At 36.5% G+C, this 12,600-nt stretch overlaps 1 protein-coding gene across 6 annotated transcripts in view; it reads left to right on the plus strand.

Annotated features, from left to right (window-relative positions):
- LOC131064191 (nodulation receptor kinase) overlaps nucleotides 1-12,600 on the plus strand; it is a 118,352-nt gene that overhangs the window by 92,832 nt on the left and 12,920 nt on the right. For all 6 annotated transcript variants that reach the window (XR_009111216.1, XM_057998238.2, XM_057998235.1 and 3 more), the window contains 5 exons: nucleotides 8,966-9,168; nucleotides 9,278-9,404; nucleotides 9,511-9,579; nucleotides 9,690-9,879; nucleotides 10,289-10,421. Coding sequence is in view for 5 of the 6 variants with exons in the window: in XM_057998238.2 (XP_057854221.1) it covers nucleotides 8,966-9,168; nucleotides 9,278-9,404; nucleotides 9,511-9,579; nucleotides 9,690-9,879; nucleotides 10,289-10,421 (722 nt within the window). In the remaining variant the exon portion in view is untranslated. The remainder of the gene's footprint in view (nucleotides 1-8,965; nucleotides 9,169-9,277; nucleotides 9,405-9,510; nucleotides 9,580-9,689; nucleotides 9,880-10,288; nucleotides 10,422-12,600) is intronic.

The following is a 12,600-nucleotide window of genomic DNA, read 5'->3' on the forward strand; positions in this document are numbered from 1 at the left end:
GAACAAATTTAGTGGAATCAAATTAGGCAAGGCCTCACCATCAAGTTGAACAGATTTTGACACAAGCTTAGTGCAATCATCTAAGGTATACTTCATAGATTTTCAAATTATTACCATCGAATATTAAGACCATCCAAGTTAATGCATATCAATGGACGTATAATAATTGAAGTTAAGCTTGCATAAATTTCCAGTTGACCACACACGGCGCACTTACAATCAGTAAGAGGCTAGTGGTATGGATTGATGGATTCCACACAAATATACTCAACAACTCTTTCATTCAATCTAATAAACATTGAAAGCAAATTCTAAATCTAAAATTCTAATCTAACTTGGGGGAATTGAGAATGCAAAACAACACTTGAAAGACAAAATGTAATATCCAAGATAATTGTTTTTGGTTTTTAAGTGCAATAAGAATTACAAACAAACACATAACCCGTTAAGGTTAGAAAATATAATCTCAATGCTTGCTGAAATTGCAAGCCTTCCACTTTTTGATCACCAAGTGCCCGATGTGGGAAGGTGAGAGCATACGGCGATAAGGAGTTTGTTAGCTCACTAATCTGCTGGAAATTATAAAGCAAATACAATACTGGGTAGCAAGCCAACCCCTTTTGCTTATCCAGTGGGAAAGCAAGGAACTTGGCAGTGAACCAGCCAAGAGAACAATACTGCAGACACAAATCACTCTACTGCAATATTTCAGCAGGAGGAATGAATTACAAATTACTCAACTCAACTGCTTATGCAACGGGAGGATCATTACAACCACTATCACTCAACCGCTTATGCAGCGGGAGGATTGAATTAAAAATTATCAGATATAGGTGGCAAGCCAGCCTCTTCCACTTTTCAGCGGGATATGAAGATTACAATCCGGAATGGGTTAGTATTACTACTACTTAACCTTACAATAAAGAGGAAAGTGAGAGTAGAAGTATATTGCTGAGCATAAGAGATATTGATCATCAAACTAATTCAACACCAAAAACAATAGGCTGGAAATGCATAACCAACAACCCATAAACTTACTAAATTACTCATATCTCACTCAAAAATCTCTCAATTCACTCCAAATCACTCCCAAACCAATACTAGACAAGCATCGACTAAGACAAACCAAAAGGGAGCTACAAAAACACTTCAAAATACCTTGCACGTATCCCAATGCACTCTCTAAAACCCACGCCTAGCTAGGATATTTTGATTTGCATTATTAAATTCAAAACTCAGAGAAAAGTGCTACAAACTTACAAGATGTATAGCTAACAACAAGAAGGAAGATTGAGCCAGTACCCAGAATGATCGGTCGCTCAGTCAGAGAGGTATGATAAAAAAACGTGCTTCAGCCACAGGGAAACCAGCAACTCCAGAAATCACTCCAAACTCCAAAAACACTAAAATATGCAATGAAAACATAATAGATTACAACACACAGCTAGGTACTATATCTCAAATACGAAATTGGAAACACTAGGGAGCCGCACTCCGAAGCTTCAAAGTTCATACGCCAATCCGGCAGCATAACGATGCAAATTTTCAAAGATCCCAAAATGAGAGCCCAAGGCTCATATTTATAACTCCAAGCTTCCCCAAATTCAAATAAAAAATGGCGCCCAAATTCAACTCAATTTCCCCTTCATTTCATTTCAAGTCCTCCAACATGGCGCCCACTTCCCCCTTCCTAGGCAAGTTTGAACATTTGCCTTATTGTGGCGTTTTTTGCAATATAAAAAAATTAAACAAGAGATGTTTAATCCTCCTAAATTGCGTCCAACAAATTCGCATTTTGACTTAGGAAAAGAACACATGGATATCAATTAATTATTTTTCCCTAGGTCATCCTCAACATTTAATCAGTAAATGCAAATATTTAAATATTAAACCTTTGACAAGGAAATAATATTTAATTAAATTACTTATGACTCCCATACTGATCATTAACAAAAACCAGGATGAAGCGGAGTAAAGAAGACCATAGAACTGCTGCAGGACCAGGACCCTGTCCACTGCCAAAAATAGAAATACTTCATATTGCCACTTACTAAAAATAGTAAGTCATGAATTACTACTCCGAAAAGCATGATCTTCGCACCCAGTGACAAAGCATGGAAAGCTCAGTAAGACATCATCATCCAAACAGCCAACCCCTAACTTACTAAAAATAGTAAGTTCTCGCTTCACCAACGTTTGAAACCCTAATTCTTCATTTCACATAGCATACGGGTCTTAGGAATAGGCCAATGGACCACTGAAAGCACATCATCGAGAAGGGGACATTACACAAAATCACCATCAAGTCGAACAATGATTTATATTCAAACGCTGCAGCATATACCAACGATTCTTCAAAATCTCTCACTTGCAAATGAGAGGCAATGGGGTTTATATAGAGCCTCAAAAGAAATGAGTGGCTCTTCAAGATCAACGGCCAAGATTACAAGATAAAACCCTAATTAGGGTTTGTTACAACCGCCATTACATTGGCCAATGAGAAACGAGGGTAAGATAAATAATATTTGGTGTAGCGCCATGTGTCACTTATTCTCTCCTTGAATGAATGTTGACTTGGTACCCCTTTGATTGGACGAATGGTGACTAGGATGCCACCTCAGCTTGCCTTGTACACTTAATCAATTTGCCTTGTACGTTCCTCTTCTTCGTAATGTTTGGAATTCCTTATGATACTTTGCATTTCATACTTATGTTAAGGAATTCCATGAACTGTTCCCTCCTTATGCTTGGAATTTTTTCCCAATCTTGGAATCTTGAATTATTTCCTTCCTTGGCGCTCTTTGATGTTGTAGTTCTGAATTTCTTGATGTGAAATCCCTTGTGTTCATTTCTTGAGATTGCTTTCCTTCATTTGTTCATGATCAAGGTGAAGTCCTCTTCATGATTGATCTAGTCCGCATCTTCGCCCTTGGAAATCTTCATCTTGAAATCCTCATCCAATCCTTGAAGCGTTAGTCTTCCTTATCCGCATTTGTTGCCTTGAAGTGTTGATCATCATGCTTCCTTTCCTCGTAACAATCCTGCAAAACAAACAAGTATTGCATCAAACACCTATGGGATAAACTTGATTTCAACCTTGGTGGGATATCCATCCGGACGGATTAGTTCTCAAAATCATCCGCATTATCCTCCACTCGGTGGCAATTTGATGCCTATCTGGACAACTTCCTTTGTAATTCCGCCCTTCAGTGGAAATCTGACCCCCATTTGGACTCACTGTCCTTGAAAATCTTGTGGAGTGGAAACTTGAACCTCATAGGGACTTTGTTCTTGACATTTGTCTCAACTTGTGATAGGTAATCTTTGAAACTTGTAACACCAACTCTGGAAAATATGAAGGTCCGGATTGAAATCTGGAAGATTTTCGCTAAGAAAACCCGATTTTTAGACTTAGGATAAGTTTGATCACAATTGCTAAGTCTGAAGACACCCATGTAAACTCAGATAATTAAGTATTTGGAGCCCAAAAGTGAATGTCTAGGTTTGGAAATATCACTTGGAGGTCTGAAAACACTCAGAAAGTGACCGATTTTTTGATATCAAAGTTGGAGTAAAAGTCTGATTTTCTAAGGACTGAGTCTGAATACACCCTTTGAAAGTCTGAAAATACTCATAGAATGGTGTATTTCAGTCTGATTTTCTGATTCTTAAGTCTGAATACACCCTTTGAAAGTCTGAAAATGGCTCCAAAAGTTCGAAGACATTGAAAATGATGAATATCAATGGCTGAAAGTGATTATAGCCCTGTCACGTGCTTGCATTTGAATTATTTTGCCCCTCTAAACTCAGAAATGGTCACATCTGGGCACAACTATGTGGCTGGAAATGACGTTTCAGTCTGAAGATAACTCAGAAAATGTCAAAATTGGTGCCCGGAAGTATATCACAATGCATGGAAAAGGGTGTGGAAAAGTTTGATTTTTAGTTCTTAAAGTCTGAAGACACCCTTCCAAGGTCCAACAATGGCTGCCCAATGTCTGAAGACAACCTGCAACTTCAATAAATCAGTCATTTAAACTTGTCGTAGTCATAGGAAACACTTGTATTTGATGGATTTCACCTTCCCAAAGTGAAGTTTGTCAAATCTGGGCACAAACAAAGGGTTGGTAATGAATATCTAAGTTTGAAGACAAATCTGAAAGTGAAGTTTCATACTTAGATCAGCAATGGAAGCTCCACCAAATGCCCAAAAAACTCATAAGGATGATGCACAAGTGAGATTTCCCAAGTGTAGAGGTGGCTGGAAATGAAGAATAAGTCTGAAGACACTGAAAATGGAGTTTCAAACTTCACACCAGCAATGGTGTACTCAGAAAATGCCACCAAAAACACTCCAAAATGACTTCCAAACAAAATCGCCTTAGTGTGGAAGAGCTAGACAATGAAGAATAATTCTGAAAATGTGTTCCCAGCCAACAATGGAGTTCGAATAATCTTCAGCAATGGAGGAAAACTCAGGTATGAAAAATTATAACAGCAAGGAGCAACAATGGCAGCCCACAACTATGGAGGAAATGCATCAAAAATGGGGAAGAATGATCTCCCAAATAAAATCGCCCCACTTGGAGAAGTAGCGCCACCTCCCAAATCTGAAAATTACTCTCAAAAACTTGCTCCAATGGCTGCCAAGAAATATCGCCTGGCTGGGAATAGGCAGAAAATGAACAACAAAACTAACTTTCAGCTCCAGAAATGTCAAGTAGACACTTCACCAAAATCGCTTAGCTGGAGAAAATCACCTAAAATAGCAACTTAGCAATCACACTCAGCAAATATAATGATATTTTAATGTTGGTCACCCCTCTTTAAATATGTTTTCACCTTGAGTTTTTACCACACAAACAATGTGGGATAAAACATTTGCACTTTACACTTGTGTTGGAAAATCAACTTGCTTGGGAATATTTTATTTTAAAATTTTTTAAAACATTGCAAGTCATTAAATAATTGTTTTTTAATTTTTAAATAATTGTCAACATTTGTAAAAAAAATTAAATTTTGGGTCAATTTATTAAAAATATTTCAAAATTTAGATCAAAATTGACCTCAAGGGAAAATCGCCCCCTTTTGGGATAAAAATCCCAATGAAAAATTATTAAAAATCATTAAAATGCCCCTTGGGGGAAAAATCGCCCCATGTTTGGATAAAAATCCTGACAAAATTTCATCAAACTTGCACAAATTTGCTTCTAGGGGAAAATCAACCCCTGTTTGGACAGTTATCCAGACTCAAAATTGTCAAAATCATCACTTGTGGAAATTCGCCTAAAGTCTGGAATCACTATCCGCATTAAAATCCATGAAATCTCGTCACAAAAGTCCTGGTGGAAAATCAATAGTCATCAGGACTCCTCACTTAAGTCATCCGCAACTTCATCCACACTCCCTAGGGGAAATTCGAAGGTAGTCAGGAAAATTCCCAACACTTGGACAAAATTTAATCATCCTGGTAGAAAATTGACCCTAGTTTGGATTTTGAATGGGGGAAAAACAGGGCATGTTTGGATTCCAAGGGAAATCCATGTCCAGTCTAGATTTTGAGTGAGGAAAATCATGGGTAGTCAGGATTATAAGGGGAAAAGCACATCTAGTTTGGAATTTTGACCTTTTGACCCTTAGAATGTGGATTTTCATTCGGAATGATGATTTTTCCACTCAAAACCAGTAGGAAACTTCAAAACTCAATAAAACTCATCTGGACCTACCAAAATTTGAGTGAAACAAAAAGAAACCTATCGGGATAAAGTGCAAAACCAACTTGAATAACTTCCTAGGAGCGAGAAAACAACTCCAAAAGACCCTAAAACACCTAGGCACTTAAAATCACCGACGTGGACGTTCAAAACATGTTAATGCTCAAAGGGTCCACACTTAGACACATTTACACTCAAATGTCAAGGCAAAATTAAAACTCAACACTTAGCAAGAATAAATCAAAATCCTAAGGCAACCCATAGACTTAGGCAAAACTTAGGATCACTCTAACATTTTGACATTTTAAACACATGATCCTATTTAAAATTCAAAACCCTCTCATAAGCAAAGGCAAACACTAGGAAATTAGGCAAAACTTCTACTCTAAAAAGTGAAAAGTGGGGGTCCCTATTTGCAATGGGGCGATGTGTGAAGACGTCACAAGAGTAATATTTTAATTGGTCTTTCCCTTGTCTAGCATATAGAAATAAGTAAGATCGAAGTCTTATTGGTCATAATATGAGAGAGTGACGGTCATTCATAGTAGGGTCAACCTAGAATATTTCAGTTGTAAAACTTAATGGTCTTGGGCAATCAGAAATGTGATGCACATCTACTTTCTTGTGGAGGTCAACTGCTAAGAGATTCCTAGACAAATATATGGTCTAGAGAGCTTATCTTGTGCTTTAAGGAGAATGTCATTGTCGATGGAATTTCTTTGCACATTGAGGGAACTTGTTCTATGGTGCATCCTAACTCAAAAATATGAATTTATGGTATTTTCTATCTTGAATAGGTGCTTGTGTTATGGCTTGATGTTTATTGTGTTGCAGATTTTGTCATTGATGTCAAGGTTGATTGTCATAGTTCAGTAAAGAGGAATTGGAATGAAGAATGAATTGAGCTGTTTGAGCTACCTGGTAACCTACTTGAGCTACTTGTCTACTTGTTTGGCTGAGCTACTCGGTTGCCTACTTGAGCTGGTTGGCTGTTTGCTTAAGCTGCCTAGCTGTCGGTTTGAGCTGGCTGCTTGTCTGGCTCAGCTGTTTGCTTGTCTTCTTCAGATTGCCACATCATCTTTTGACTTATTAATCTGCTGTTATTATTTGTAGTGTCCAGTGGTTATTAAAAGCTTTTATTTTCGAATGAAGTCGTGGCCTATGATTTTGTTTTTGTGTAGCTTTTTTTTAAGGAAGCAGGCTATTTAGTTTCTACGCAGTCTATTTGCTATTTCTACTAAATGCTTTTATTTTCAAATGAAGTCGTGGCTTTTATTTCTGGCGGTGAGAAATTGTGAGTATTGGCACGATGGTAACATTGCTGTCATTTCTCTAAGGAGTTGTGAAAATCTGATTGAATAAATTAGCTTGTGAGCCGTTGAAGATGTGTGACTCTTTTATGGAGTGGTATCGTGGTGTAAATCACGGAGACTATATATAGGTACCTGCCGCTGTCTAAAGGAATCGGTTAGAAAAAGGGGTGCAATTTATTTTCAGTTGCTAATGACAAGTCTGTTATTCACGTGGGGTGCCAGAAAGATTGAAAAATTATTCTGTGATGTGGTTTCTATTCCTGCCATTGCAACCTCCATCAATGTAGAGACGTTTTCTTATTTCCTTCGGTTTTTATTGACCAGTGCAAGGGACTTTAAAAATCTCTCTGCCGGTTCAAGTGTGGATGGGATGTTTGATATTTCCAGTATTATGTATTCTGAATGTTTTTAAGATGAGTTCGATATACAGAAATTGATGGATTTGATATGGGTGATTCTGTTTCCATCTCCAGCCACTGATTTATAGCAAGTTTTCTTGGAATAAGGGGGGAAATGTGAAAAGAAGTCACTTTTTCAGTTTCTCTGTTCGAGCTGTTTCAACTAGGCTGTAGTGTGACTTTATCTACGAGAGGGTTGAGTAGATTGGATGGGAGTCCTTTTTGTTGGATTTGAAAGTGTTATGTGTTACAGATTTATTACTCTGATATTGTCTTGTATTTCTGAGTTTGTCTGAGATTGGTGTCTCAATTGTCAGAAGTTGGTGCTTCTAGCAGGGTTGGTGCCCTCTGTGAGTTGGTGCTCACTTTTGTATTGCAGAGTTTGTGCTCTTTTAATGAAATATTATTGATCTGCCGTGGTTTTTTACCCGCAAGTTTTTTCCACGTGAAATATTGTGTCCTTGTTGTCTTGTCCATTTTCTGTATTTTAATCTCTGTGATTTAAAGTTTATAAGGCCTGAAAATATTGATTACCCCCCCCTTCTCAGTGTTTCCTGTGTGCTCTTCATATTGTGCATTCCTTGCATTTTTTTGTCATAACAATTTTACCCCATAAATGTAGCATTAGTTGCGCAAGGGATTAAGTGTGATATAATATAGGATATATTGGGAATTTTCTGCAAAATAACAATCATGACTATGTAAATTTGGGCTGGCTTTTATTACATTAAATGCAATAGAAAGGAAATTTAATCCACATTTACCTCTTACATGTGATCATATACAGCAATTCATAGGATCGTTATGTAATTTCAGAAAGCCTTCTTAATATTTACTTAATGATGTATGAGACCTAAAGACATGGTTTGTCTCCAAGGGAAGTTATGACAATATGCCCATGAGTCATTCAGACAATAAAAGTGCTTTCTGGGATTTGAATAGATTACATTTTTCTAAATTATACTAATCTTCCATATGTTGTTGACCAATATTGCTGATTTCATAAACAGAATTCTAAAGAGGTTACTGTGGATTAATTATTAAATAAATTTTTTCACTAAGAACATTTTCTACTACTTTCTTTCCCTGCTATGTCAATTATCCCTTTTGTAGGTTATATTGTCTTTCAAATGCAAGGGCAATTAAAAGTTGGTTTGCATTATCATTCAATTCCCATAAAACGTTGTATTCTTCTTTGGTTATCTAGCCTTCTTTTGTATCTTTAACTTTAGGATACTGAAGGTCACAGAAGTGTACCATATACTGAGTTCAGTTGGTAAACTTGCACTTCAGCATGTCAGGATCCACCACTATTAACTGGATTGGAATTGTATAAGTGCAGTAGGTGGCCAGTGCAATACATTTAAATGAAAGTGAAGGCTTCCAAAACACAAGTCAATTATTTTGGAGTGAAAATTCTTGTCCGTACATGTCACTGTTGATTTTTTCTTGTATATCACTTACTTGAAAATCAAAATGATTATGGAAAGCTCTGAATACTATGGCATTTCAAATTAACCATATGTTTCATTATGTGCAGATAAAGAAAATTCTATAAAGTCATTCAACATAGAAATATTCACTCTCAAGGGACTAGCATCTGCAACAAACAATTATCAGATCAAGATAGGCGAAGGTGGATTCGGTGTTGTTTACCGTGGGACATTGGCTGATGGGCAAGAAGTGGCTGTTAAGGTCCGCTCAACCACTTCTATTCAAGGAATGCGTGAATTTGAGACTGAGGTAATGCTTCTATATGGTTGTTTTTGAATCAAGAGATAGGGTACTTGTCTGCTGAAATTACAACTTTTAAAAATTGGAAGTGTTCAAATATTCTAATACTACTTTGCAGTTAAATCTTCTCTCTAAAATTCGGCATGAAAATTTGGTCCCTCTTCTGGGGTACTGCCCTGAAAAGGATCAACAAATCCTCGTCTATCCATTCATGTCTAATGGTTCCTTGCAAGATCGCCTCTATGGTATCAACTGCTCCTTATATTTGATAACATGCTTAAGGAATATTTTATCTCAAACTAGTGGAAATGATGAGAAATCAAATAATTTTGTACAATTTCTTATCCACAGGCGAAGCAGCAAAGCGAAAACCTTTAGATTGGCAAACACGTATTTCTATTGCCCTTGGGGCTGCCCGGGGTATGCCTATCTTTTAGTTTGTGCCTTATATAAAAAAGATATTGCTTCCATTTTAATGGATGGGCCACATTAATGACATTTTCTCAACTTGTACTTATTTGTTATTTCAGGTTTACATTTTCTGCATACCAGTGGAGAGAGATGCATCATCCATAGAGATATCAAGTCTAGCAACATTCTCCTGGACCAAAGCATGGTTGCAAAAGTTGCAGATTTTGGCTTTTCAAAGTATGCTCCTCAGGATGGAGACAACAATGTCTCATTAGAAGTGCGAGGGACTGCTGGTTATTTAGACCCTGAGTAGGTTATCGTCCCAATTTTCCTATCAGTGAGAAGTGCTTATTCTTCTTCTTTTAGCAAAGTTTCTTGTTTCTGAAATAGTTTATCAGATGGATACACCCATGAGAAACTGAGAATGGAGGCAATATTAGGAGGTTTCACAGATTGTAATGAGTAAAACAGATAATCATGATATTATGAGTAAGGAAATAGGAAATAGTAGAGATTTGAAGGTGGTAAGCTGAAATAAGAAATTTTAGGTGATATAGAGGCATGTTTTTTCTTATGTTGAATGTAGTAGAAAAAGGCCCATTCCTCACAGTAACATCTTAAGGGTGGAAGTGTCAATGAATTAGTAGCACCCACAATCTATAATTTCATTTTTCATATTTCCCACCCGAAAAGCTTCTCACACTGGTACTTTTTGCAGATATTATTCAAGTCAGCAACTCACAGTAAAGAGTGACGTCTTCAGCTTTGGTGTTGTACTGTTAGAAATAATATGTGGTCGTGAGCCTCTCAATATTCACAGGCCCCGATCTGAATGGAGCCTGGTAGAATGGGTATGTTGAATATATTTCACGTTTCTTGCTAGTTCAAAGAAGTTGGAATCAAATACATTACAATATTATGCACCAAGAACTTCAAATAAACCATGTGCTAATCATTCCACGTGGATAAAAGAATCCAGGGTTCAGTTTTGCACCATCATTTGTACTATTCAATTGTCATGAGTTAATGAACATCAATAGTTCTTATTAGTTTGAACTATGTATATATAGCTTATCTGAATTTGGGAAAATTCTTCAGCTGACCGTGAAATCTCTATATTGCATTTCTCTTTTTGGGTCAGAATTTGAGTTTCCAAAGCTTGAGATTCTCTTTTTGTCCCATTGTTAAAATAAAGTTATTCTATGCCAGATTTTGCTGATGTGTATCTTCATTATCTGGGTTTGACTATCTGAATCATTTGCCTGATTTATTTGGGAGCTTTATGGTTATGACATCCTAATAATTTTTTTTAACAGACATAGGCACTCCGATCTATTCCTTCTTACCTTGAATGATTATAACACATGAAAACTTTTACTCTGAACATAAAGTTGCTTCAAAGAAATCTGAGACAAGAACCAGTGACATCTACAAGTAGCATAACTCCTCTGTATTCATGGACCTTACAAGTGATAGAACAAGAAAAGAGTTGCAAATCTATTTCTCCATTTGGATGCTTCAAGTGTACCCCATTTATTCTTTCATGCCAAGCATATCCATGGTGGTATTAGTTCATAGCAAGCAATATGGATCAACAAGCTTCAAGCTCCAATGTCTTAATGCAAGCAATTTTTTTCTCAAAATCCCATTCATATTATGCATAAGTATTCAAAGGAATTAGCATACAAACTTTATATGGGGCAAGATGAGAATCAAATGATTCATAAAGAGGTGGTCAACACAGATACATAAATTTGCATCGTTAAAATTGAAGAAGAAAAGTATTAATAATGAGATGTCTAGAAATAGTGGCATGGCAAAGGAGAGATGTGGAGATGAAAAGGGAGAGAAATTATCTAAACAGGTTGAGATGTGTTGTTTTCTTGTTTGAAGGAAAAACCTTCTAAGATTGTCTCCATACAAGGGAACTGTTTCAAAAATTCCTGTGGGGCAAGATGAGTATCAAATAACTCATAAAGAAGATGGAAACACATACATAACATTGCATCACTGGAATTAAAGAAGAAAGGTACTGATGATGTGATGTCTAGAGATAGAAGCATGAGAGTGGAGATTAAGGGGAAGAGCAACTATCTTGATATAGATTGAGATGTGCTGGTTTCTCGTTTGAAGAAAAAATCCTCAAAGATTCTTAAATGTCTTGTATATCCAAGTTCTTTATTGATGTTGAGTTTTATGCAGGTTGGACCTGGGACATTTTCTTCTATTCTGATATACCTGAAGATCTTTGTATAGGACATCTTGTATTTGCTTTGATGGTGGCAATGCAAAATACTACAGCTTGATCCAGTACCTAAAGAGGCAACAAGCATAGTGGCATCACAAATTGAAGTTGTTTTGAAGTATCTTCATGGTTATGTTCTATAATTCTATGCTCCATTTGAAATGAGATATCATTTCAAGTCACTAATATTACTGCCAAATAAAGAGAAGGCTTGAGAAGCTATTGCAAGGTATGATAAGCACAGGGTTATACTAAGAGTGAGGGGGGGGGGTGTGTGTGAATCGGTATAACAATATTCTTTTTATCTTTAAAAACTTATTTAGTTACTTAAAGACTCAATCTAAATTAGCACATATGAGAAATCAAACAATGAGCAACACAATAACAACAAAATTTACGTGGAAACCCTTGCGGGAGAAAACCACGGCAAAGATATTGCTTGTATTAATGTTCTTTTTACAAATTTTGTAGGCACCAAACCCCTCATTCACTTTGTGAGTACCAACCAACTAGAGGCACCAACCCCTCATTCAATTTTTGAGCACCAACCCACTAGATTTCTCTTTAAAACATTGTGCTATAACTCTTTTTTCAATCTGCTATAATTCTCTTCTTCAATATGCTATAAGCTGATCATAAATCTGCCACAAAATGATCACAATCTCCTCATAAAACTTATTATAAATGTGCTATAAACTGATTAACAAATCTTTGCAAAAACCTGATCACAAATCTCTTATGAGATTTCACACTCTCTTCTTTATCTAATCTGCAATTATCTCTTT

The sequence above is a fragment of the Cryptomeria japonica genome, chromosome 6, assembly GCF_030272615.1.
Source record: "Cryptomeria japonica chromosome 6, Sugi_1.0, whole genome shotgun sequence".
NCBI classification, from domain to species: domain Eukaryota; kingdom Viridiplantae; phylum Streptophyta; class Pinopsida; order Cupressales; family Cupressaceae; genus Cryptomeria; species Cryptomeria japonica.